Below are 26,854 nucleotides of genomic sequence, written 5' to 3'. Positions count from 1 at the left end.
GTCATTCTTAAAGTGTTCTTATTCTCCATTTGCCATAGTTTTCATATGTCAGACAACACAGGTAAAGATTATGGTGAAGGCTGGGGGTTCATCCCTGAATATTCTTAATCTTCATCCCTGTTTAGTAAACACATTTTCTTTTTTTTTCCTACTTTGAACAAAAAAGCCTTAAAAACCTATAATTTTAATGTATAATAATCTGTTCAGGTGTAGTTTAGCTTTGCTTTTTACTAATGTACATAAGATGCAGCTTTTTGTGTTGCTCTTTTGTCCCCTGCCTGTCCCCTGCTGTTCTTGATAGGATCTCTGCACATTTCTGATGTCTTATTTGCACAGTCTTATCAATGATTGGCTTGTCACACATAGAGTTTTACCCACTCAACTTGAGATGCAGATCCTTAAATGTTTGAGCATCTTTGTGCTAAACACCAGGCTTCTGCTGCATCTTGAATGTGTTTGCTAACCTTCACTGTCAAATTACTTGCTGCTGAAATTCAAAGACCTAGTTATAAACCCGTTTGGAATTTTTTATTCTTTATTTAAATAAAAATCCAGTAATATATGGATTAGGTTATGAGCAGCTGTTTTATAATGTCCTCATTAGTTAGTGAGAACAGTCTTCAAGTAATGGAGTCATTTGCTGCTTCAGTAGCTATTTCATAAATTTATCAGCTATTAGCTCCAAGAATAACTAAGTCTTTCCACTTAAGAGTTTGATTTGTTCTCCATTTTGTGTCTGGGTAATTAATCTCCTAAAATGATACAATTCACTTTATTTTTAACAATGTTAAAGATCTGCATCCAGAGAAAACACTGATGGTAGAACAAATGCCCTGTTAGTCTATCTTTGAAAGAACCTGTTTTACCTACTTCCCTTCCCCAAAGGATTTGACCCAAACAGATTTCTGTTCTTACCTGTTATATTTATTCCACATCTCTGACACACATTGTCCTATTCTTCATTTCTTTTTTGAATACTGTCTATTTCTCAGTACTTGTATTCTTAGTAGAGTGCTGTTCCGCCATGTCAAGGTTACTCTGGCACCATGTGCCAGTAATTTAAACTTCTGACTCTCAAACAGAAACAGATAATTAGTGATGCTCATAAAATGTACAGCTTTATTTTCATCATCTTATCATTTGGTAGTTTTTATCTGTTCTTCATCATTTTAATAGAGTATCAAAACTTCTTCTAATGTTTAAAATTCTCTGTATCTGTTATGCAGGCTGTGTTCCAGAAGAGCTGTTTTCACAGATGCTTGAAGCTGACCTTTCAGAAAATCTTATTTCAGATAACCTACCTCTTGGTTTCTAAAACCTTTCTGGTAATACTTGTCCCTGAGCTGCTCATACCTCCAGCCATGTTTCAAGGGAACTTGAAAAAATTAAGTTAATTTGGGAGACCTGTTTGTCACATAGTGTTCCTTCTTTCTGTTGCCTCCTTCCTCTTCCATTCCTTCCCCTATTTGTCAAGTATGAGTAGCTGGCAGGTTTTCATTTTATTATTAACCTCCCATTTCAGTTTTCTGAGGTGTCTTCATTCTTTTAAGATTTATAGTCCAAATATTTCTCGGATCCAGGGAAGTTGCTTTTGTGGCTTTATAAATGCAACCTTTTCTACTCAAAAGATTATTTTTGCTGTAGTGTGGATAATCCCACACCAGTGTACTTTATTTATTAGATGCAATTTCCTAGCCTTTCTTTATTAGAATTGTGAATATTTTTCCATCATACTTTGTTTGTTGTTTGTATTTTGGAAAATGTGCAAACACCCAGTCCAGACTGCCACAATGCGCAAGAAACAGGAATGATGTTGCAACGTGTATTAAGTACATCCAAAAGCAACAAACTGATGTGTTGCTTTCATTCTTGTGCAGATATTTGTCTTCTGCTGTCTTGACATTGAATCCTACACTAGTAGCCCAGGTTCCAACATTTTTGTTACACAGACTCCTGTTATTTTGTACATGTATTTTTAAGTAATTTCTTAATAACCAAATCCCCTCCCTTTCTATTCCCTGCTCCATTTTTCCTTTTAAATCTTGCTTGCTGAATCTTAGCATTTTACTGACCCTGTGCCTTCCCTCTGCTACAAAATTCCTGAAACTCTTAAATGCTTGAATGCTATTAATGGAAATTCAGTCTATCTGTAAACTCTACATAATAAGGTATATATTATGATTATTGACTCTAGAATAACTTGCAAATTCAGTGCTTCTGAATTGATTATGTTCCATAACTTTTGTAAAATGCTTTATGATCACAAATTTTAAGAAATTGAACTTCTATAAGCTCTTCAAACTGTCAGATGTACTATCTCACATACAGATAAGCAGGAAAGGGTTTGTATGAGATAGGTTCCTGTGATTTTGGTTTCAGGTTTTGATGCCTAGGTCTTGCTGTTTGGGTGAGGTGTGTGTGCACATGTGTTAAGGATAGAATAGACGAGGGGAGTGTGAAGGAAGGAGGTTGTTATTTGTCATTTTTCCTTCTCTTTTCAGTAAAATGATGGACAGACCTGGGCATGTTTTTCTTTCAGTGATATAGTCACTGTTAAACAAATATCTAGAGAGGACATCTCTGCCAAATGAAACACAGCTTTAAATTATCCATATAGTTCCCTGTATACTCAAATCCAATTTACTGATAGGAAGAAAGCTAAACTAGTGTAACTGATTACTCTTCTCTTCATTCTTACAAGATACCAAGTGAGACTCCATATGACCTTATGTACCTGGCAGGTGCTCATTGCTCATTTTCTTAAGCTAACTCAGTGACCTGCCTTTTGTTTCTTCTCAGTCCCACAACACACACGTTACACACTTAAGGTTGTGTGATTCAGTTTTAGATTTCCATGCTGGGTAGTTTCTGCCAAGGATGTTCAGTGCAATGCTAAGGATTTAACTACTGTAACTCGATGTAGTTTCTTATTCTTGAGAAAACTCTGCACTTTTCAGTTACTATTAGCAGCCTCCAAGTTTGTATTTGGGATAAGAAACTTCTGAGCTTTCACACATACCCACCCGCTACACCCTTCTCAGTCTTCCCACACAAACCATATGAGCAATCATATAAATTTTTCACTTAGTATGATTAAGGTTGCAGTGGAATAAAACACCAAAGTACACCTGGGTTTTAAAACAGAAAGTAGGCTAACAGTTTTATATGCATGCTCTTCCTCTGCTTTGTGTTCTTTAATCTGGGATTTTACTAAAAATTGCTTTTCAGTTAGTATTTTTCTAGTGTATTATCTGTTCCTAGGTGCTGTGACTCCTATAAATGTGTCTACCAATGGACTAGTTCCTTTATTGTCACACTGTATTTATATTCTTTAAGTAACTAGGAAGGTGTCTAGGTTAATCTTTGTGGAAAACCTACAACTTGATCCATCCTGTGAAATCCTGGGGTACTGCTGATATCAATAAGCTACGTTGTCTTGAAACGTTTTTTTTAATTAAAAAAAATCCTGTCAACTATTGTTTCTGTCCAGTTGAAAGGCATCTTGTAAAAAGCACTGTTACTCTGATGGCATTAGATATTTATCATAATTACTTCATTAAACTATTACTTAAATTATTACTGTATTTGAAGTTATGTTTTCTCCGGTTTGGTGTGATGCTGACTGTCTTTAAAAATGTTTTTCTTGAATTGTAATCTCTTTTAATTTCCCTTTCCTTTTCACTAGATTACTGTTTACAAAAGTCAAATTGGAGTCCCTGTGCAGAGGCCCAGATGAAGCACTCCTTACCTGTAAACACATGCTCCAGATATGGAAATCCTGCTACAATCTAACTAACCCAAGGTAAGATGCTGTAGAGTGCTGGGCTGCTCACTACCTTGCTAAGTAGCTTTTCAGGGCAATATTAGGTCAGCAGTCCTGCATTTACTTGTTTTGGTATTTCATATGAACAAACTAATCCCTGGGGTATTGGGAGACTGACTTGCAAAGACATCAGTTGATGGTCATGTGGAACTACCCAGGCTTCCACGAAGTAAGGTATGCCAAAGCTACTAAATTCTGCAGCGATAAAGGCTGGTTACACAGGTTGGGTAACCCATCCATTCTCAATGTACTGGTATGGTCTTGTTTCGTTTCCTGATCAGGGTTTTAGTCTTTTATATTGTCTAGGAGAGAGATTGCTGTAGTAGGAATTTAGTTCAAGGACTTTCAAAAATAATATGAAAGAGGACAAGATATTAATTAAAACCATAGAAGCATCAGGGATCACATGTGGGTAGATATGATGTGCTTGCATAGTCAGCATGGTTGTCTTTTAAAGGGAGGTCTTGTTCGTGAACCTATTTCGGTTCTTCAGGGGCATTAACAAGTACATAGATAAGTTCTTATAGTCCCGTTTGGGTTTCCAAAATGCTTTTGTGAAGGTCCTTTGCTATGTATGTTTAGATAAGCTGTGAAACAAATGGGAAGGCTATTTAGCAGGAATCCATGCTGGTACTATTCAACATGTTTATCAAATACCTGGAGAAGGAGACAAGCAGAATTTCCTGCTGTCTGGTCGTTTGAAGGGTTGACAGCTTCTGGAGAAGAGATGCTGCAGCAGAAAGGCTTTGTACCAGGTGACATTAGATACCTATGCAGCAGTATGGTGAATATGCAGTTTTTGCTGTACTTCGATTCCAGTCATGTAAACACAGGCATCTCTTTAAGAAGATTGACAGAGTTGACCTAATGGCAGAAGAGGGAGAACTGCTTCTCTCCTTAGGGAGCTAGTGAGCATTCAGAGCAGCAAAGTTTGGAGGGTGTGGCAGGAGAAGGCTGGGAAGGCACCTGAGTCAGTCACAGCATATTGAGAGACCCTGACACTGCATTGTGGAGCAGGGAGCATCACTCAGGTTACACAAAGCAAGTATGTCAGCAGCCAGAAAGGTTTGAGCTCAATCTTTTCACTGAATGAGGAGTAGGGGCCAGGGAGAAAATTTCTCTTCTAACTTAGTGGGTGGTGCTTTATTTTATTTAGCTGGTTGTGTGTGTGGGCAGGCAGGGTTAAGAGTTTAGTGTCTGAATGCTGTGCTTTGCAGAATAGCTACAGTTTCTGTGCAAGCCTAATTTCAGACTGGCTTTGCATGTACTCCAACACAACTTTTCACCTTCCATCTCTGCTGTTATATCCTTTACACAGATCAGGGCTCTCATCATAGCTTGTCATTACTGTTTTGTTGTTCTTGTTCTTGTGCTAAGAGCTACTGTGCCGTGTTAAACACACATTAAGTAATGCCTCCTTCAGACATCAGCAGTGACTGTGAAAACTTACTCTTGACTGTGTCAGCTTCAAACAGCAGTAGTTGATAACTCTCCTTGGCACCATTCTCCTTCAAGAACATCTAAGTGGAAAAATTAGTGAGAACTACCTTGCATCTTTTTTTTTTTTTTTTTTAAATATTGATTTTTTTAATCTCAACATCTAAGTCTTTTCTTGAAGTTAATGGCAGTGCATTAAGATCAAATTCAGATTGGAATGAACAGGACCTGTGGATAAGTGTCATGATGGAAGGAGACAGGTTTCCCAAATCACACATTCAGAGTTACATCAAGCAGTGAATAAAGAGACCTGAAATGTGACTGGGAGGTTCTATTCACACAGCTGCACTCCTCATGTACTGAAGAATGATGATGCAGGATTATTGTGAAAACTTTAATTTTTCAACTTTTGTAGTTTTAACACACACTTCATTTTATTGCAAAGCACCATTTGAAAATTATGTCTGCCACTGGAAATAATTGAAGCCTTTTTAAAAAAAGTTCTTTAAGCCAGTAATAAAAGGTCTTTTAATAATTTTAAACCTATTTGTAATTTTGTTTTTCAAAGATTTAAATATCTTTTATGCTTATTTGAAATATCTTTTTCTATTCTGATTTAGACTGAAAACTAATTTAGTGTATCATTTTCCCAATGAGAAAAGAATTTACTTTTTTGATAAGCTGTGGTTTATATTGAATATTTCTTCTGCAATTAATCAGATTTTGTGGGAACTTGGGTTCAGTGTCCCCAATAATGTTTTAATGATAAAAATAAATCACAAATACCTAGATATACCTTAAAATGGGCCAAATGCAATACTGTGCATTACCTTTGTTCAGTTGAGAGAGAACTTTTGTCTTTAATTGACATACAAACTTTTTTCTCATGAGATGGTTAGTATGAATTTTAAAATTATTTTGTGATGCAAGGCTTGGAAGATGTTTGCCTTTAGCCTACTGCTTAAAATGCATTAGAAAATAGTTGAATTCTTTCCCACTTCATGGTTTGCATTTGGAAAAGGAATAAACCACAGTGCCAGTGCTGTGCTTAGAAGATACTGACGGTAGGTCTGGCTCTACTTGTCAGCAACATTGGGCATGTGGTTGCATGTGGATTGAGGAAGTAATTACCACAGAAAATTCACACCAAGTGATGTAACAGCTATAGTTGATAGTGCATGTCCCAGAAAGTTCCCTTCTGTTTCCTGTAGATTTCTATAATGATGTCATTTTGTAAGGAAATAATGCAATAATGTTAGGATACCGCAAAATTTTAATTCTACCATTTTAGTAACAGCTCTACAAAGAGAGGATGTTGTATCACTGATTTTTGCAATAATTAAGAACTGTTGTAGAATTCTTGCTCTTCTCTCAATTCAAATTCAGAAGGAAGCAGTTGTAAAATTAAGGCAAATAGAGAGATGTGCTGAATTCCAGTCTAGCAGTTTAGATTAAAGTTTCTCAGGCTTTACTTTAAACTAGGAATTTCATACAGTTTTTTCTCTTCAGGGAGACTCAGATGAAAGTTTACACTCTGCTAAGTTGGGCTAGCAGTTCAATTGCTTTAAAACTTAATTACTTTTAAGTTTGTGGGGTGGTTTGGTTTCTTAATGAGGCTTTAAAGAAAATATTTATTGATAATGAATTGTACCAGACTTAACAATCCTAAAAATGAAATTACTGTACTAACCATAGAATGTTAAAGAAGAAATGCCCATGTATGCTTCCTTGTACTTTGCTGACAATGTGTCTCAATTCTTGCCTCATATTAAGGAGAAAAAGTATTTAGTTCTTCAGTCCCTGTTCTTCTGCTGAATCTTTAATAGTAGTTCTAGGAGCAATTAGTTTTCCAGCAAGCATATCAACAAGAAGCCTGAGGGGCAGATACTGAGTTACAGCTAAAGTAGAAGTGCATTTGTCCACAGGTGCAATCAGTAAAAATCACTGCTGCTGCTTTGGCTCCTGAGATGTTAGAAATGTTCAAAATGTTTCTGCTATGCTGTTAGAATCAAATTCAACATTAGGCAGTTGATCTGCATGTGTGCATATATAAAGAACAAAAAAAAAATCACAAAACCAAAACAGCCCTTTATAACATCTTCACCTCAAATTAGATGTCCTGGCTTTAGTGTTTCTATTCAGTCTGGTGAAAGTGTCGATTTTCAACCTAATACCTGCCTTCTCAGCTTTCTGTAATAGATGTACTCCATATCATTTCTGTAGAGGTGTTAGTTATGAATCAAATTAAAAGCCAGTATTCCCTTTGTGGTTGTATTAATTATGAAAACAGAATTGCTGAAGTAAATAAGGATTTAATTTTGCTCAGCTTAATTCTGTTTTAATGCAACTGGCTTCATGCACTGTGAGTGGTTAGTGGTGCTTGGTACTAAATTTGGTCATAGCAGTAACTTTTATAGCAAGAACTTTTGTGGGAGTAGGGCAGCATGCAACTTGTATATCAGTATATAATTTTTTATTTTAATAGCTTACAATTTCTGTACTTCATTACAGTGATTCTGGACGTGGGAGCAGCTTGTTAGACAGAGCTATTGCCGATAGACGACAGCTTAATACAATTACATTACCAGATTTCAGTGATCCTGAAACAGGTAAGAACTGCACATCAACCATAAAATAGGTTAAATGATCTGGCCGTAGATAGATTTTGTGTTCGTTTTTTTTCCCCTGATTTTGCATAATGAAGTTATATTTTCATTATTGTCATATATGTGGAAATAGACATTGTGTAATATAATTATTTTTTTCTTTTTTATTTATGAAGTACTTGCTGACCATGTTCTCTGTAAATTAAAATATCTATAGTTCTTGCTGAGCTTAGTAGCATTTCCTTATGCAAGGGCTAAAAATTAGTATGCTGAACTAGCCTACTTGCCAAAGTCCTGTGCTTTTTGGTCCATTCTGTATTTGCACCTTTTTGTTTAAAAGGTAAATAAAAAAACTTCAGAGAACTTTTAATCTCAAAAAAATATAAGATGTTAATTAGTTAAAATCTCAATTATATGTTAAAATATAATTACATGGGTGGGTAGGCTTACTGTGGGCATACTTTGACATAAGCAAAATTTATTTATTGTAAATTATACATACTGTGATATTTTTGTATACATATAAAAAATTGTGGTGCACAGTTGTGCTACATAAAAGCTAAGATTGTTACATGTGAGTAAATACTGACAATATATAATTTGCCTGTATTAATATATTCAGTTATCACAAGGCAAACTAATATACTTTAAAAGTTATGCAATCAAAAAGCATGTGAGCCATGCATTCTGCAAAGATTGCAGAAGGAATTATCATGATGCTGCTAATTCCAAAAACTTTTTCCATATCTTACTTGTGTTCTAAATATTGAGAGTTTTCTTATTTCTTTTTAAAACCATAGAATGCTTTTCCTGGCACCTTTCAGGGGTGTATTTCTGCTCAATCACTCTTTGACACAAACAGCTTATGGGAAAATTTGCCAGCCTACGAATTTGAGTACACTTGACCCATAAATTAAGACACGTTGAAATGTATAATGTCTTTGCTTAATATCAGAATAGTGCAGTAGAGAAAAATCCAATTTAGCTATTTAACTTCTGAATGTTAAAATTGGATTGAATGTTCACTCAATCTTGAATTCAAAGTAGTATTCTGTGCTTGCTATAGTGCAAGCAGTTTTGATTGCAAAGATCAGGTCACTTGATTTCAGAGAATAGCAGTATGATATAACAACGTGGAATCTTCTTTCTTCTTGTATAATTAAAATGGATAACATTATATCATTCTATGGTGATCATTCTATATTCTAGTCTGCCTAATTGTTTCTGTTTTAAGAACATAACTAGATTTTATAGGTTTCATATACATATATAGATAGACATAGCTATAGATAAAATTTTATGCCTTCAAAAAAGTGCTTGTTGTGGATGGGTGTTGTGAAATGTTTCTTGTGGTGGTTTTTTGTTTGTTTCTTTTCCAGTGGGGGCATACAGCTCTTGATTTATACCTTCAGGGTGTCCTGTTTCATATCTGCCACATTGAGAGCACAGTGAATTGGTGCACTTTAAAGGCTGAATATTCCTCAATGCTTTTAAGTAAAGATGAAACCTCATTCAAAACAGTGAGCTTTTCAAGAAGCTTGCCTCAGATTCAAATCCTGCAGCCAATACCCTGATCAAAATAGGATCTCTGCATACATTCTGATTTTTCTAGCAGGTCCAAATTGTATTTTTTTCTGAATCTCAGCTGTGTTGTTAGAACTTAACTCTATTGTCAAGGAGAGCAAGATGGAAAATTAAAAATATGGGATCCCTTTTTGATTATTTATCTTATAAAAGGTAATTGTGGAGGATCAGTGGGTGGATGTCCCTTATGTTTTCTTTTTTTTTGATTGGGAGTTGGAGTTGATTTTGTTTGTTGGTGGGGTTTTGCTAATTGTTAATTTTAGCAAAAGAAACCTTGTTGCAATACTAATACTCAATTTCTGGCAAGGACTAGAGCTTTGTTATCTACTGTTTCTATGTAATTATAGATATAAAAAATCTCCACATCCAGTATTCGTTCAGAATTCTTCATCAGAATATTATATAAACATTCTTTTTATAATTATAAAGGAGGAATTAAAAGATTATGGTACTATAAGAATCAAAGCAGTCAGCCTTGTCATAGAGTTTGAGAAAGCTTAAGCAGGCTGTCAATAAAATATAATTCACAATAGGTAGATGATAGAAACTATAGATGGTCAAGATTTTAGACCTATATAGGGCTGAAAGAGCTCACCTGCAAAATCTGTGGATTCACAGAGTTTAGAAATGCAGAAGGAATTTGGCAAATAAGTAAACAAACGTTAAAGTGCAGGAAAGTTCTGGCTGAAAGTTGTCTTAGGATGGAAATGTTTGCTCCTCTCCTCGTTAAACTACCTTGTGTAGTGCTACATTGTGAGCACATTTATATGTGAATACATGTGAACATTTGGAAATTTTGCCCTTCATAGCTTTGCTTGCCATCTGTGATGATGATGATGATGATGATGATCCCCTTTGCCTGTCTAGTCTGAGTTCAGTCATCCAAGTACCAAGAAATGAGAGCTAAAATTCAAATTTGAAGTTTATGTAAAATCTTTCCAAAAAAATCTAGCTGCAGTGGATGTAAATTCATCTTATTCTTAGATGTATCAATTAAGCAGAATTTGACCTTTTAAAAGTATTAGAAACCTGCTTTATATGGAGTTCTTACCAATCCTATAATAATTAAGTGATTCAAGTTTAAGTTTGTGTAGCCTTTGAAGTATCAAGAGTGTATTGTGGATTTCTTACATGGCTCCACTGTTGATTCTAATGTCCTGATCAATAACTATGTCAAATTTACTTTGTCTCCATTTCACTTGGCTTGCCATGACTGGCGTGCACTCATATTTGTATATATCGATGAAGGAAATAAATGTAGAGAGGAAAAAAAAGGCCTTTGGTGAACCAATCAATCTCACAGGGAGACACACACATTTCATATCCAACAACAGGTAAAAATACGCAAATCTCTACAGACTCATTGGCTATTTGGTTAAGATAAATTGCAATCAATCTTTTTTAAAACTTTCTGTTCAGTTTAGTTGCTGTCCACTGACTTTATCATAAGAAGAAACAATATAACCTGAGTTTTAGATTTTGGCCTTTATTTCCCCTTAAATATATTTTTAAAATTTATGCATTTGGAACATAGGGGAAAAAAATCTTTAATTTGCTTTTTTAATCAAATTTAGTATGAAAGGAGAGCACATATAAATAAAGTGGTATTTTTTTGTTGTTTTTGCTTTCAGAAGTGACATTTATTTTACGTAGGAGCCATTTTGATCTTACTGAATAGTGAAACAAATGCTTTGCATTTTTGGCATCCATGAGTCCATTAACCCTGTTGGATCTTTTTTCTTTCCTGTCCCCCCCCACACTCCCTTATCATTCTCTTTGTTTCGCTTTTTAGCCTCTGATACTTCCTCATCTTCTCTCTCAAGAACAGAGTCTCCTCTCCAACTGTTTGTATCTTCTCATCTTCCTCATCCTCATCCTAAACCAGATACCTTTGTCTGGCCCCATGCAGCCTCTCCATACTGTGACCAAGTTCCTGAGCCCTGTTCACCTACTCGCTGTAAATTGGCTTTCTATTCCTGATGAGTGTGTTTGTGCTGTATTTTTCTGATAATCTTCATAGCTGATAAACCATGTTTAAATATATTATGTTTCAACAGTGTCTGTGAAATCTGGCCTTTCAGCTGCTTTTCATTAAATACTGCATGGGTTTTAAGAGTTTCATCAGAGAAGACTGTTCTATTGATCCCAAAAGATGTAAAGTTACAGACACATTTAATACTCTGTTCTCATGAGTATTACAGAAAATTATAGGTGTTCAGTAAAAGAGATTATTGGTCAAGGCTGCTTTGTAGCATTTACTAATGTAAATTATTTCCAGTGCTGGCATCTTTTGCCTAACAAGACTGTCCCTGCCACAGAATCTCCTCTTATCTGGACAGTTTTTATTAATTTAATTTCAGAAAGCCTTTAACTAATTGCATCCAAAACATTCCCTGAAAATTCACATGAAGGAAACCATTGCCTAAGTATCAGTGTGTATCATAATGCAGGTAGGGCAGATTGGTATGATTTGGAAGAGGCATTAGAGCAGTGAAAATCAGCATTCTGCTGTTTCAAGTCAAAAGCTATTCTGTTGTTAATTGAAATGATGCCAATTTAAACCAGCTGTAAGATCAATCCCCATGCTGTTTGAATACAAACTGTACAGCAATGCTGCCAGAGTAGTTCACGTGACAGGGTAAAATCAACAAAGCTTTTTAGCCATTTCTTTTTAACTCCTTTTAATTTCTGTTAAATTGCCGTTCACGCCTACATAGCGCTGTTTTTGTCACTGAATTTACTATAATCTGATTTTAAGAAATTAATTTTGATACCTAGTCTTTAGACTGATTTCATGTCAAAGATATTAATTCCAACCAAAATGTAGCAAATAAATCTTTGCATATTAGCAAAAGTTCACTTGTTAAAATAGCTGACGTACATATGTAAGCCTGTAACTGGAAATTAAGGAAAGTTCTGCCTTCAGATGCCAGGAAATCTGTGTCCTACCGAAGTTGAAGTCTAACTTTCTCACTGCCTGCTTTTACAGGTTTGGGTATCGTTGAGTTGAACTTGCTCAGACCTATACTATAAAGAGTACATTCCAGTTAATTTTAAATTACTTGTTCTTGTTCTTTGCAAAGCTATAAGTTAATGAGAACCTACTCAAGAATGAAGGCGAACTGAAAGAATGATGAAGCCAAAGCACAGATTCCATTACATGAAGCCCAAGTTTTGCATTTCCAAGCTACTGTGTCCTCAGGGAAAGGAGCTTCTACCATATGCATGAGAAGTAGCAGAACCATGAAAAAGAAAAAAAAAAGATACTGGAGTCCTTTGTATAGTGTCAATAATTAATGAAAGATAAAGCTGTCTGAGTAAGGAGCCATTTCCCTAGATGCCTATAGTATGTTAGTATAATTTAAGGGGCTGAAAATCTCATGTTCTATATCTTGCTCAATTCAGGTTTTTTTTCTGGTGAAAGAAGCCAAGGGCATTTTGTATTACAGACTTGACTTCCAATTTCTGTTGAACAGAAACATGATTTTAGAGGTGTAGCATCTTATTTAATTTTTTCATCTTTTGAAAACCTGATTTACGGTTTGAAGATTATCAGAAATCTTTTTGCTTTCTTAGAATTTTTGGCTTATATATATCTATATAACATTTTTTTTCTTCTTACTTTGGGTTTTAATTTGTGCTTTGATCTATCCAAAGGCAATCCATCAGATGCTTACTTTCATGGGGTTTACTCCCTTTTTTCAGTTTGTAAGTAGTATTCACTGTGCAGCTATATTCATTTCTCAAGGACTAAAATCACCTTTTCCTCTACCACAAAATGTAGACGTTTTGTCCATCAGTAGTTGAAGCTTGATAGTGTGTAAAGCAAGGCTGATGCTCTTTGCCCATTCAGTCATCCTAAGGGCTGTAATCTTACGAGACCTGAATGCACTCAACTAACACTTGCATTTAATAATTAAAGAGGCAGTATTCATTTCTAGAGGACTGCAAATAAAGATATATTAGGCAGGTCTTGTGTAACATAATGGCCAACTGCCAGTACATTGTATTAGAGAAGATATTATGCCACTGCTATTCCTAAAGAGGTACATTGATCCAGAATGCAGTATTGCAACTACTGTTGTGACTCATAATAAACTATTACTTTCTTTTGTGGTACAAGTTTTGCTTGTAAAATAAATGAAGAGTACGCTTTGAAATAATGAAATTATGAAAGCAAGCTAAATAAGAAAGAATGAGGAATATAGATCAATAAAAATAATTGCTGTTTTAACCAGGACGTGGAATAATATTATTTTTCTCTAATCAGTTACCTTATAAAGCTGTGTTCATAGCATTCAATACTAAATTGTATTTTTTTTCATTGTTTACCTTTCAATAGATTTTTATGGGGTAGTACAGGACATCAATTTGGTGAAGGAGAGAAAAGTGAAAAGATAGATAAACCAACACGTTTGGCAGTGACTAAGCACAGAAAATCTTTTTCAAAGAGCTGAGAGGATGCTTTGTGAATGATGCTGTCCATACCTGACTGTTATCATCTCCATGCATAACTTTGCAGTAAAAGTTATGTTTGTAATTTGTGATTGTGAAAAGTATCTCAGACTCTCAATGAATTTTAAAGGAAAAAATTGAGAATTTTGGCTAAATCTGCCAATCCGTCTTATCAAATGCATCACTTCAGGGATGTATTAGTCCTGCAGAAGGTGCTGCCTCTTTGCATGATGTAATCGCTTTTCTTGGAGTTCTCTGTGTGTCACACCACTAATATTCTTACTTCCAGCTCTTCGTGTGCATGCGAGGTGGAGTCATGGGGGTTTTCCTGTTTTCTCCTGCATAAGCATTGCAGTTAAAGCATTATTTTCTTTATGTAAATGTTGAAATGTTAAAATGGGATGAATGTAAAACTGTTGAGTAATATTCTCTTTTATGGTATAAAAAGAAATCCTGCCATAGTGTTTTTGTGAGTTGATATGAACATGTTCCATGAAGGATGAGCAGCCATTCTATTACTCATTTTCAGAAGGAAAATTTGATGTACATAGCAAAGTGATTTTGTTTTTCTCCAAGCCTTCATGCCATCTATGTCCTGATAGAGTCCATGTATTAGTTCATGTCCATTACACTGCATTGTGAAGAAGTTATGTGGAAATGACAAAGGAAAGAACTGAAGAAGTCATAACAGGCTCATTTACATAAGATGTATGGTATTATAAATGGCATTTAATGGATGAGTTCATATAGCCTCTCCTGTAACATTTAAGAAAAGCCTGAAGAGAATAAACTGAATACTTTATTCACAAAAGTTTAACTGTAGATGTGTCTTGGAAAAGAAAGGTTTCTGTGAGATGACTTCTTGGTTAAATTTTCTTTGTTCAAGGCTCTTGGTAGGTTTTCTATTTGAGATTGAATTGAAACACTGAATCTGCAACATAGGATGTTAGTATGATGAGTAGAAACTAGATTCTGGGCAAGTGCCATTATAGGAAACTTGAGTGGGAGGTTATACCTTTTCGGTTTAGGAACATTTTGTCATGGTTAAAACCTTCTGTCACACTTTGCAATGTGCAATGTGATTGTGATTCCAGATGTTAATCAATTTAAGTAGTGAATTCTACATCTTGCAAAGATAGTCCCTGTTTCACACTTGGCCTTTTTAGTATAAACAAGCTTCAGAACAAGGCTAAACAAATGAAAGCGAGTAGCCAGGATCTATTTTGGTGATATATAAATTTTCCAGGCTTCATGATTTCTATTTCAAAATAAATACTCTTTGCTGCTTGTGGTATTTGGATGGATTTCTTTCTTGATATTTAAGTGTCATGCTATAACAGCAGGTCTGGGAAGAGCAAGGGTATTTTTTGTGTGAAAGATACGGTAAAATATTAAATGAGAAATTGCTGCAGCTCTGTCTGAGCATTTGAAGGAAGCTACAACAGAGTGAATTGTAATACTGAAAGTAGGATATGCTTGTGTTTGGCTGTGGTACTGACCTCAGACCAAAGAAGGCAAAGTGCAGATAAGACTGAGATGAGAGAGAAGAGCTGGTGACAAAACCAACAGGGAACCTCCAAATAAACTGGCTACATAGGATCTGTAAAGCCTCAAGCAGACTCTTAAGATCTACTCATTACCCTCAGTTTCTCACAACCCACTTTGTATCTTTACCAGTTGTAGTTGAAATTACTGTGTGTTTTAGAATTATCATGTGAATATAGAGATCTGAACCTGTTAGGACATCCTGGATTAGGACAAGGGTTCAGATAAATTAGTTCTAATATGAAAATGCTTGAGTAAAATTTGAAGGAAAGTAGGAAAAAACTTTTTAGTACACACAGTCTTTAAATGATTTTTAGTTGTCTGCAAAATGAAAGTTTACAAAATGTGTTTTAACAGAAGGAGCCAGAAATGAGTCAGATGACAGCTAATCGTGACAATACTAAAGAAGTATTTAGGGGTTCATGGGTTAGAGTATTAGCATGAGTGCAATGTCCCTGAAAGATGCCTGATTGGCCATTGCTTTGTATATGTGTGTGTTTTCTTCAGAGAACTAATTGGTGCAATATATTATGAGGTACCTTTTTCCTAAAAGGAAAAATAAACAACTTGAACAATAGCACTTCAAAGAAAAATTTTAGAAATACTTTGAAATTTTTTTTTCTTCCTTTTTTGCCACTTTATACAAAGTCCAGGGTAGGAAGCACTCAGTATTCAATCTGTTTAATTTTAATACAGATGGCACAGAAACTCATAAGAATCATACCACAGTATAGTTCCTTCTTATAAATAAATTGATGTAAAAAAAGCTTTAATAATATATTTTCATATGTGCTTTATTGTTTAGTACTGGAGGCTTAAAATCCAACAGCACACTTTCTATATGAAATTACTTATGGCCTGGCTGGCAGCCAGAGTCCTTGCTTTAAATAATAGAAAATACAGGCCCTTTTTAATACTAAATTGCATACTTGCTTTTCCAAAGGAAGGGATTAGGTGATCTCCTTTATGGCAGTGAATTGCACCTTTTCTTTACAAACTGTTCTGGAGAGACAAGAACGCAGTTTCACTATTAGTCCCTGGAAGGCTAACAAGTGCCAGGCTGCAGTGATGTGCATTTACAGAAATGGCTGTCAGACAATAAAAGGGTTACTCGTGACTATTGCTTATTTTTGGTACCCTTGCTAGTATTTTTCTTATCATGCACTCCATGTACTTCTTGCTTAGACTTCCCTTTTAAATTTCTTCAGAATTTAAGCTTTAAAATAAGATACACAAAATCTTTAGTGAATGTTCAGCTGTGCAGGCTGGACTTCGAGTTGTTTCATCAGCCAGTAAAAAGGAAAGCAAACTCTACTGCCAGACACTGTTTCAGATCTTCAGGGCAATTCCTTGTTCATAAAGACGTGAATTGCTAATTATGTCCTGTGCTGCTTTTCCTTTGTTTCTGTCAGTTAAGGGAACTATGATGCACACTTTCAGACAAACTTCCTCTTCCTGTTGATCTGTGTACTAGGAATTTCTGGTGCTTTCTGGTTTGCTGATTTATCTTGTCACATTTAAAAATATGTATTTTATGTGAGGGATCTCTTCTCATTAAAACTTTTAGAAAACCTGGGATATTGAGAGTGAAGGTTTTGTCTATTTCTTAACTTGTAATGATGAGGACAAGCTTTTGTGGTGCAGTTCAACTTGTACAGGATTCAGTACTTTCTTTTGGAGTATCTGCCATTGTTGATCATTATGGATACGGTGATGGAATTAGACAATTTCTCATTTGATCCAGTATGGAATATTTTACTACCTTTATTTTTTAATCAGGCCTAATCAGTCTGAGATTTGGTAATTTGTAATTATAAAACAACTAGATATATGCTGAGGCTTAGATGACAAGAAGGAGTTTAGTTTAAAATATTCATGGTCTTGATTTAAAAAAAAAAAAAGTCATGACTAAATATGCTGGCAGTAATTGACTATCCAAAGCACAGTTCCCATTAGATATTCTCTAGTCATAGAAGCTTTTTTAATTCCAGTACTTTGAAAAGGGTATTATTTGCCAATGAGATTCTAATCTGACTTGGAAATTATCCATTTTATGAGAATTATCCTTAGTATGCTTTGGGAATGTTTTTTATGCAACGGACTTTTCTGCCACAGGGCACTTTAACTCAGCCTTCTTGATGAGGCACATTTTACATTCAGTGCAGTTTAACGGTGTATTTGTGATAGTGTATGTCATGATCGCTGTGTGTATTTTAGTTCTCTTTTTTTCTTCTCTTGTTAGCTGTAAAATAATCCTCTAATTGCACTCTGTGGAAAGACATAGCTAATACTAACACTGAAGCCAATGCAGCAACCTGAAGACTACAGTGTATGATACCATCACAAACCTTTTTTGGGTTGTACATTGCCAGAAAAGAGGTGTCAAGTTTAATAGAGAGTATTCATAGTAGCAACCCAAAAAAGTGTCAGGTACAGTTACCAAAGTTTAGTGTGTTTTTTATATAGACTTTCAGACCAGTATAAAAGCTTTCATAAGAAAATTCATCTGGCATTTGAGAAAAAATCTCCAAAATGGTGAATGTAAATTAAATCTTGAGTTTGGGGTAAAGCCTCTTATGAAAAGGGTTGCGATTAAATGTTTTATGCAATGTATATGGCCTTCATTCTTTCTGTGGTGGTAACTTCTTTTTATTACTTCTACAGGTTCTGTCCATGCTACATCAATAGCAGCTTCCAGAGTGGAGCAAGCATTGTCTGAGGTTGCTTCTTCTCTGCAAAGCAGTGCCCCTAAACAAGGTCCCTTGCATCCTTGGATGACTCTGGCTCAAATATGGCTTCATGCAGGTATTGTGATAGTAAAATTTATTTTTCTATACCCTCTCCTTTCTTGCTAGCTTATGGACTTGCCAAAATCTGTCTGTTTCATTCAGAATCTGTAACCACTTATCAGATTATATTTTTTCCATGTGTATGGCACTGAAACAAGCCAAGAGATAAAAAGCACACTGGAGTCGCTTTGTGTGTAAGATCATTTATGAAAGATAAGGCAGTAGTTTTAGAATGTAGCTGTTACCAGTGGAGTCACGTCTTCTGTAGAACAAATGCAGCACTCTCTCCCTGATCCTTGAAGAATTTAGTTGCTGAAGTACCTAGAGTATCTTAGTACTTGGAAATCTAGGTGTCCTTGCAGAATCACAGAATATTCTGATTTGGAAGACACCCACAAGGATCATAAAGTCCAACTCTTAGGTGAATGATCCATAAGGGGTGGAACCTGGGACCTTGGCATTACTAGCACCGTTCTGCAACCAAGTGAGCTAATCCAAGGTCACTGATTCCATTGAATGGAAAAAGATGTTAGTAAGATTCTTGAATAGAGTTCCTGCAACTACAGAAGTTTATAATAGAAAATAAATAACTCTGCATATGCAGGGAAAGAAACAGTAGTAGTACTATTGAGCAACCTGTCCCTTGCAGCTGTGATAATGAGCTTGAATTCAGTTCTTTTCCTTCTGGTTTCATTAATGTAAAAGACTCAGGATTGTTTGTCTAAATGTGGAGTCATCTTGAGTGGATTTAGTATTGTTATGATGCTTCAAGCCTCAAGCTAAATGCAATATCACAAGTGGCTGTTACATAACATTTTAACCAGAAAATGGTGATCCAGTGTTTTTTTACACAGCTTAAAATGTGTAACATGCAATTGTTTTTATTGGTAGCTGGATCAGAAAGATGTAATTCAGAAATCAGCCAGCAATTGTTATGTTTTGTTCTGCTTTTAGAGCATTTTTCAGTGACATAATTTTATTTTTCTTTAGTGTTTATATTCAACAAAACAGTGCTTTATTTCATAGCATTTTAATTTACCTATTTACAGTTACAGTTTTATGGTGTGAAAGTCATTGCAGGGCAATGGCTCCCAGCTATTAGTGGTTTAGAGGAAAAGCCCAGAAGATTAGAAAGAAAGAGCAATTACAGTGATTAATAATAGTGATCTCATTTGGGCTACTCAAAAGCAACACAGATTAGAATAGGGCAAGGTCCAACAGGGTGTAGTGCTCTGCATTGTGGCATCATTGATTTTAAATATTTATAAACTGTCACAGATGACCATCTACAGTAACTCTTAGCATCTATAATGCTGGTAATTTCTCAGCCTTCTGTGGCAGCTTGTTCCACTACTTATTTGCTGTTTGGTGGGGGTGTTCTAAAAATTTTTTTGGGTCATGTGCTGTTGCTGATTATTCAATTCATGCAAGTGACTGCTACTGTTTGGCCACAAAGGAGGAGTCTGGACACTCTTTGCTGATTCCTTTTTACTTCACAACTTTGTCAGATTTGCATGCATATTGGTGGTCTGCTGCTACAATCTGCTGCACAGGCCACTGTCCACTCTTAAAAATATCTTTAAAATATTCTGACATGGGCAGAACTCATGGGCTTGCCACTGTAGGGAGAAAATTCATGCAGCCAAAGCTCAGCTGGAGTTGAAGCTGCCAGAAATATGGGGGACAATAAAGAGTTTTTTCATGTATTAACGGCAGTAAGCAGTATAAAAATAACATCAGCCCATTACAGGATGAGGCAGAGGTGTTTAACACATTCTTTGCCTCTGTCTTCAACATGGATGATGGACCAAGGGGGTCTCAGGGCCCTGAGCTGGAGGACCATGACTGGGAGAATTATCAACTCCCAGTCAACCCTGAAATTGTGCAGGATCTACTGCTCCAGCTGGATCCCTGCAAATCTATGGGGCCTGATGGGATTCACCCAAGAATCCTCAAAGAGCTGGCTGATGTCATCACACCACCTCTTTTGATGATTTTTGAGTGGTCTTGGGAATCTGGAGTGGTCCCACCTGACTGGAAGCTGGTAAATGTTGTCCTGATTTTCAAGAAGGGCAAGAAGGAGGGCCCTGAGAACTACAGGCCTGTCAGTCTCACTTCAGTGCCTGGTAAAGTTATGGACAAGATTACTCAGGGAGGTATTGAAAAACACCTGAAAGACAATGCAGTCCTGGTCACAGCCAGCATGGCTCCATGAAAGGAAAATTCTGCTTATCAAAACTGATTTCCTTTTATGACAAGGTAACCCACCCAGTTGATCAAGGGAAACCAGTAGATGTAATTGTTTTGGATTTCATAAAGCTTTCAATACCGTCTCTCACAGCATCCTCCTTGACAAAATGTCCAGCCCCCACCTGGATAAACACATCATGGGATGGGTGAGCAACTAGCTCATGGGTCAGGCACAAAGGGTTACAGTGAATGGGGTGACATCAGACTGGGGACCTGTCACTAGTGGGGTTCTACAGGGCTCTATGCTTGGCCCTGTGTTCTTCAACATCTTCATAAATGACCTGGACACAGGTCTGGAAGGGATACTGAGCAAGTTTGCAGATGATACAAAACCGCGAGAAGCTGTTGACTTCCTCGAAGGCAGGGAGGCTCTGCAGAGAGACCTTGACAAATCAGAGGACTGGGAAATCACCAACCATAAGAAATTCAACAGGGGAAAGTACTGGATTCTGCACCTGGAATGGGGCAATCTTGGATGTATGGACGGACTGGGGAAGGGGAGGCTGGAAAGCAGTGCTGTGGAAAGGGACCTGGGGGTCCTCTCAAGTTGAACATGAATCATCAGTGCCCTGGCAGCCAGGAGGGCCAAATGTGTCCTGGCGGGCATCAGGCACAGCATCGCCAGCCAGGCAAGGGAGGGGATTGTCCCACTCTGCTCTGCACTGGGGTGACCTCACCTTGAATAATGTGTGCAGTTTTGGGTGCCACAATATAAAAAAAAAAATATTAAGCTAGTAGATAGCATGTAGAGGAGGGCAATGAAGATGGTGAAGTGCTTTGAGGGGAAGCCGTATGAGGAGCAGCTGAGGTCATTTGATCAGTTCAGCCTGGAGAAGAGAAGACTGAGGGGAGACCCCATTGCAGTCTACAACTTGCTCTGAGGGGAAGAGGGGTAAAAAGTGTGACTGGATCTGCAATTTCATGTTAGTTCTTCATGTGGATGAGACTTTTTCCATCAAATAACATTTCAGTATTTTCTAAAAATAAACTGCATTAATCAATACATCTACATAGACATATTATTTATATTTGGTAGAATGTGTTCTGTGAAATCACCAAGTCAACTGAGGAGCAAAATAATGCTCCTCCGGTAGAAAAAGGTCTGTTCTCTCACCAATATGAGCTGGTCTTACAGGAAGAAAAGAATTTACTCCTGCAACCATGTAAAAATAGCTTAATAAAATAAAAATGGAGAAGGACCTTTAAACTACTAAACCTTTAAACTCAAAGTCCGTGTTTTGTTAGTCACTGTTATAAATTGATATTTATGAAAATAATTATGAATATTCATAGCAGGTATCATCTGTAAATTACAATGTATACACTCTACTATACTGAATTTGACTAGTTAGAGATACTTTTAAAGCTGTTGGCTGCAATTTTTTCATAAGCAAGCTCCTTTAAAGGCACTCAAATATCAGTCTGATTCAGATTTTTAGGCATAATCTGAAATCCACTGCTGTAGTGTGAGTTCCTGATGTGAGAGCCTTTAAACCAAGATGGGTGGCCTGTATCATACAGTGAGAAGCATGTCTCCAGCAGTGACAGATCACTTTGCTGTTTTGATGCAGCAGCTTGATTTAAACCTTAATCTACAAAACTCTTTTACAGTGTGACACAAGAGAATGCAGTCATACAATTACTTTGAGAATCTATTTTTATTTGGTCTGTAAAGGAAAAGATTACCCAACCCAGAATTTTAATAGCTTTTTCTTGCATTTAGTATCTCTTTGTTCCTCTCTTCTCCCACTCTTTCAGCAAGAGATTAGGATGAACCAGCAAGGTAGTGAAATAGCAATGTTGAAGAGTGTTAGAGTATCATAAGAGCTACTGAAGGCAAATACTTCTATTGTTAGTTGTTAATTACTCACTGAATGAAACTTTTTTCCCCTATAGTCAATCTGATTTACATAAGTGTGTGTCAGGCTACTCAACTGAACTAAAGAGTACTGGAATACTCACATGCTCGTGTCTTAAAAATAAAACTAAAATGAAAAAATCCAAGACTTAGGATAAAAATAGCAAACTATAAAGAGTATTCTGGGGTTTAAAACAGCCATTTAGAAATTGTAACTCCTCATACACTTTGAAAACCAACTTTCCTGAAAGAATAATTAATTTAAAATAATTTAGGTAATAATTTGTCTTTTAAGACGCAAAATTTTTTTAGGAAAATAGCCTTTATTTAAAGTGAAATTATTTGCAAATACAGCACATGTGACAACACCTAGTCATGGTATGATGAAGCAAGAATCATTAATTGGTCCTGACGTTTCTTCCACAGCTGAAGTCTACATAGGAATTGGGAAGCCTGCTGAGGCCACAGCATGTACCCAGGAAGCAGCTAATCTCTTTCCGATGTCACATTATGTTCTCTACATGAGAGGTCAGGTGGCTGAACTTCGTGGAAATATTGATGAAGCTAAACGCTGGTATGAGGAGGCCTTATCTATTAGTCCTACCCATGTGAAAAGCATGCAGAGGCTGGTAAGTCTTGAGCCCATGTTCATAAGCAGCATCATCTCAACTGGGGAAGTCTTGGCTTGGTGTACATAACCCATAGCTTGTGAGTTTGGGATCTATATTCTTATTACAAAATGCTTTGGAAACAGTCTTTCCTGGCATTTATTCAGTCTTCTGTGTGTTGGGACATAAAAAGGATTTGCCAGCCATAAGACTATTTCAATCCTAACAGAGACTATAGAAGAAGTCATTTGCATCTGCCTAATATTCAGTGCCATTGGGAAATGAAGGTGGCTTATGGTAAGAGAAGAGTTGGATACTGTAGTTGGATACAGTACAGGAAAGACCAGTCACTTTGGTGTTCCAAAGTAAAAGTTGAATTTGTAAAATCATAGAATATTCTAAGTTGGAAGGGACTTAAAAGGATCATCAAGTTCAACTCCTGGCCCTGCACAGGACACCCCTAAGAGTCACACCATGTGTCCGAGAGCATTGTCCAGATACTTCTTGAGCTCTGTCAGGCTTGGTGCTGTGACCACTTCCCTGGGGAGCCTATTCCAGTGCCTAACCACCCTCTGGGTTTTCCTAATATCCAACCTAAACCTCCCCTGACACAACTTCAGGCCATTCCCTCAGTCCTGTCACTGGTCACCAGAGAGAAGAGAGCAGTGCCTGCCCCTCCTCTTCCCCTCACAGGAAGTTGTAACTGCAGTGGGGTCTCCCCTCAGTCTCCTCTTCTCCAGGCTGAACAGACCAAGTGCCCTCAGCTGCTCCTCATACGGCTTCCCCTCAAAGCACTTCACCATCCTCATGGTCCTCCTTTGGATGCCTTCCAATACCTTTATATCTTTCTTACATTGTGGTTCCCAAAACTACACACAGGACTCGAGGCTACATCAGTGCCGAGTAGAACTGTTTTCTTCATTCTGCGTGTTTATTGATTACCTTTGTGCTATGTGATTTCTTGGGTTTTTGAAAGGTAGAGAATCAGTCTTGCCCTCGAATGAATGTGTAGCTTTAAGTACAAAGGTACCTTCCCCAGTATAAACGTATGCTTATTTATATACTTCATGGATACATACATGTATATGTTGTGTGCTTGCTATGTTAGGAAATTTACTTTCTTTTAATCCAATTTTCTTCCAGATAGAGCAGAATAGAACAGCTGAAATCAGCTTCATACCCCATCTTTTTATTTGGAAGTAGAAGCTGGTTTCTGCCTAGGTACTTATGAATTATTCAGAGAAATTTCTTGTGCATCCCTGAGGGAAACATATGAGACAAAAGATCAGATAGGAAGGCAGCACAGGGAAATTTTTTTGTTTCACCTTTTCAGCATTTCAGGATATTTGAGCCTGCTGACAAATGCCAAAAGGTTCCTTTTTCTGAAGAAGCAGGCAGTCAATCTAAAGCAGGGCAACTCAGTGAAAACGAAAGCTCATGTTTTGCTGGGTATCTTTTTGCCCCTCCTCTGAATGCACCTTTGAATAAATAGTCTGTAAACACACAGTACTCTTCAGAATGACTGAGAAATTAGTTGTCTAAGAGGCACGTGAGATGAAAATTACTGGGCTTCTAATCCAGGTTTCCTTTTTATGGGATTTTCTGTTCGAGTCCTAGCTTGAAGGTAACTGTTCATTTCATTGGATTGGACAGTCCTTTTAAAGGATTTTTATAATTTAAAAAATTTTTATAAGAGCTTTTTCTACTGTTCTAGACTTTTCTGCACTTTTCTGCACTAGGATGTTGTTTTCAGTAGATTCTGAGAGATTTATGCTGCTTAAATACAAATATTCAAGACGTATGCTATAAAAATACTTGTCTATGTAATTTCATGTAGGAGAAAGTACAGGATTCTGTATACTTCTTGACCTTTTGACTATTGCAAAAAGTATTTTAATGAGGAAGCTTGCAGTGTTTACTCTTGCCTGTGTGTATAGATGAATATCTGTACATCCCAACGCTTTGTTTGCATATATTTACCTAGTTATTATAAAGAGAGATGATCTCAGTGGCAGGGGAGCTATAGCAACAGCAATGTGGAGGTATCGGCCTCTGTGACAACAGCTCAAACATTAGCTTCTAATATTTGTATTCACAATTCTAAGCTGACAATTGGTTTATGAATGAAAGTTCTGTGTAAAAACCCCTTATTTTCTGATTAATTTGATATTTTAAAATTATTTGATATGGCTTTCTAGTAATGCTTAGAAAGTATTATAAAATGTAACTATTTTCACATAAAAGTTACCTTAGAGCTTATGTTTATTTAATAAGTTTTGGTGAATTTCTTTTTGAGGGGCAAATACTGAGTATAGATCATAATAACTTTATGTATAAAATGAAACAAAAAGCAAGTAAGATTTAAGGATGGCATGAGTTCTAGCATGTAGCATGTGTATCCAGGCCCGCTTCTCCAAGTGAAATTACTTGAAATAGTTGAACCTGAAATTAGTTTGGAAGAACTTTTCTTTGTTTTTATTAAAATTTTAGAATGAGTGACATCTGACACTCAGTAAAATTTCCTGATCCTAATGGTTTGGAAATCTGAGTCTTTGATTGGAGAGAGTCTTTGTAGTTGTCCAGAGGGGGAAAAAAAAGCTAAATAAAATGTTTGTTTCAATTTGTATGAACAACAATAGCATAGTGGGCATAGGAGTTTTCTCCTTTTATAATCCATCCTTTTAATGATGTTACATTGTGCTGGTAAGGAGGATGAAAAGCTAAACTTTGAAAAATTTACTATTTTTCATATAACATTTCATACAATATTTTGGCCGTAAGTCTCTCTAAGTACCTATTCCTGATTATGATCTACTATGGTGAAGTGCTAATTAAATTAATTAAGTGCTAATTAATTAAATTTAAATTAACCTTGTTAATTTAAATTACTGAAGAAATGTGTGAATAAAGACCAGAAAAGTTAGCTTTGTGGCTTCAGAAGTGTTGTACTTCTTCCTCTGAGTTACAGCATGTGCTGCGCTTTGGAGTTTCTGCAAAAAGACTCTTGCATTTGTCTCTTGTGCAGACTCCACATTCTGTTAGTGTGACCATGAAGACTCTGCAGGAGTCTAATGTATTATCTGAATGAAGCTACTTTTTATTGGCTGGCATCATTATTTTTGCAAAATTAAAGTTTTTTTAAAGAAACAATTTCTTACTCATTTTGCTTCTGTCTTGAAGGTCTTCACTCATTTACTCCTTTTTCAAGAGATTTACTAAAATGAAAAAGGGGAGGTCTTGATGATGGTGTGAAAATTGAAGCATTTAAGGGTGATGAAAGAGGTCTGTTTGCCAACAAAACGATAATCATAAATGGGAAGGTTTGGGGGAAAGGTTTTTACCTTATTAATGAAATGCCTAAGACAACATAACAGCAAATGCTGGGGACTTGATCCACAAGTAAATGACAAATGGTTTAGCTGTATTCTGCTTAACTAAAGTTGGGAAATGGAACTTCTTGGGTCATACTATTGCATTACCTAAGATGGGAGCTATTCCAACAGAGAGCTAGCTGCAGGGGCAGCATGTTTGTGTTTGTGCTCACTGCTATTTCTGCCCCTTCTAAGAGGTTTATTAATACCTTTAATTAATAAAACCTCCCTTCTTGGGGGGTTTATTAATTAAATCAGCCAAGCAATAGAACTAGTTTTTTTCAAAGAGAAATGCTGTTAAAATTCTCTGCAGTTCCTTGTGGAACTAAATTATTCCCCATACAGTTAATGTTTCCATCCATCCATTCATTCACTTTACTTTGTTGAGCAATGCTCATTTTAAGCTCTCCCTTGTTCTCAGGTGCTATTTTTTACTGTTTGTCACTAACTGAAATTTTCTCTAAGCCAGAGGTTATACCAGCTTGCTATTTGGCTAGCTCTGACTGTTCACAAGGTGTCCAGAGGGAA

General features: G+C 36.4%; 1 protein-coding gene across 3 annotated transcripts in view; it reads left to right on the top strand.

Moving 5' to 3' along the window:
• TTC7B (tetratricopeptide repeat domain 7B) overlaps nucleotides 1-26,854 on the top strand; it is a 110,842-nt gene that overhangs the window by 61,331 nt on the left and 22,657 nt on the right. For all 3 annotated transcript variants that reach the window (XM_042047385.1, XM_042047383.1, XM_042047384.1), the window contains 4 exons: nucleotides 3,686-3,802; nucleotides 7,772-7,869; nucleotides 18,115-18,255; nucleotides 22,774-22,976. In XM_042047385.1, the coding sequence (XP_041903319.1) occupies nucleotides 3,686-3,802; nucleotides 7,772-7,869; nucleotides 18,115-18,255; nucleotides 22,774-22,976 (559 nt within the window). The remainder of the gene's footprint in view (nucleotides 1-3,685; nucleotides 3,803-7,771; nucleotides 7,870-18,114; nucleotides 18,256-22,773; nucleotides 22,977-26,854) is intronic.

The sequence above is a fragment of the Corvus kubaryi genome, unplaced genomic scaffold, assembly GCF_017639235.1.
Source record: "Corvus kubaryi isolate FWS band 111438036 unplaced genomic scaffold, C.kubaryi_AGA036_p1.0 66, whole genome shotgun sequence".
NCBI lineage: Eukaryota > Metazoa > Chordata > Aves > Passeriformes > Corvidae > Corvus > Corvus kubaryi.
The sequence above is the reverse complement of the archived record's forward strand: the minus strand, read 5'-3'. Positions and strand labels throughout refer to the sequence as shown.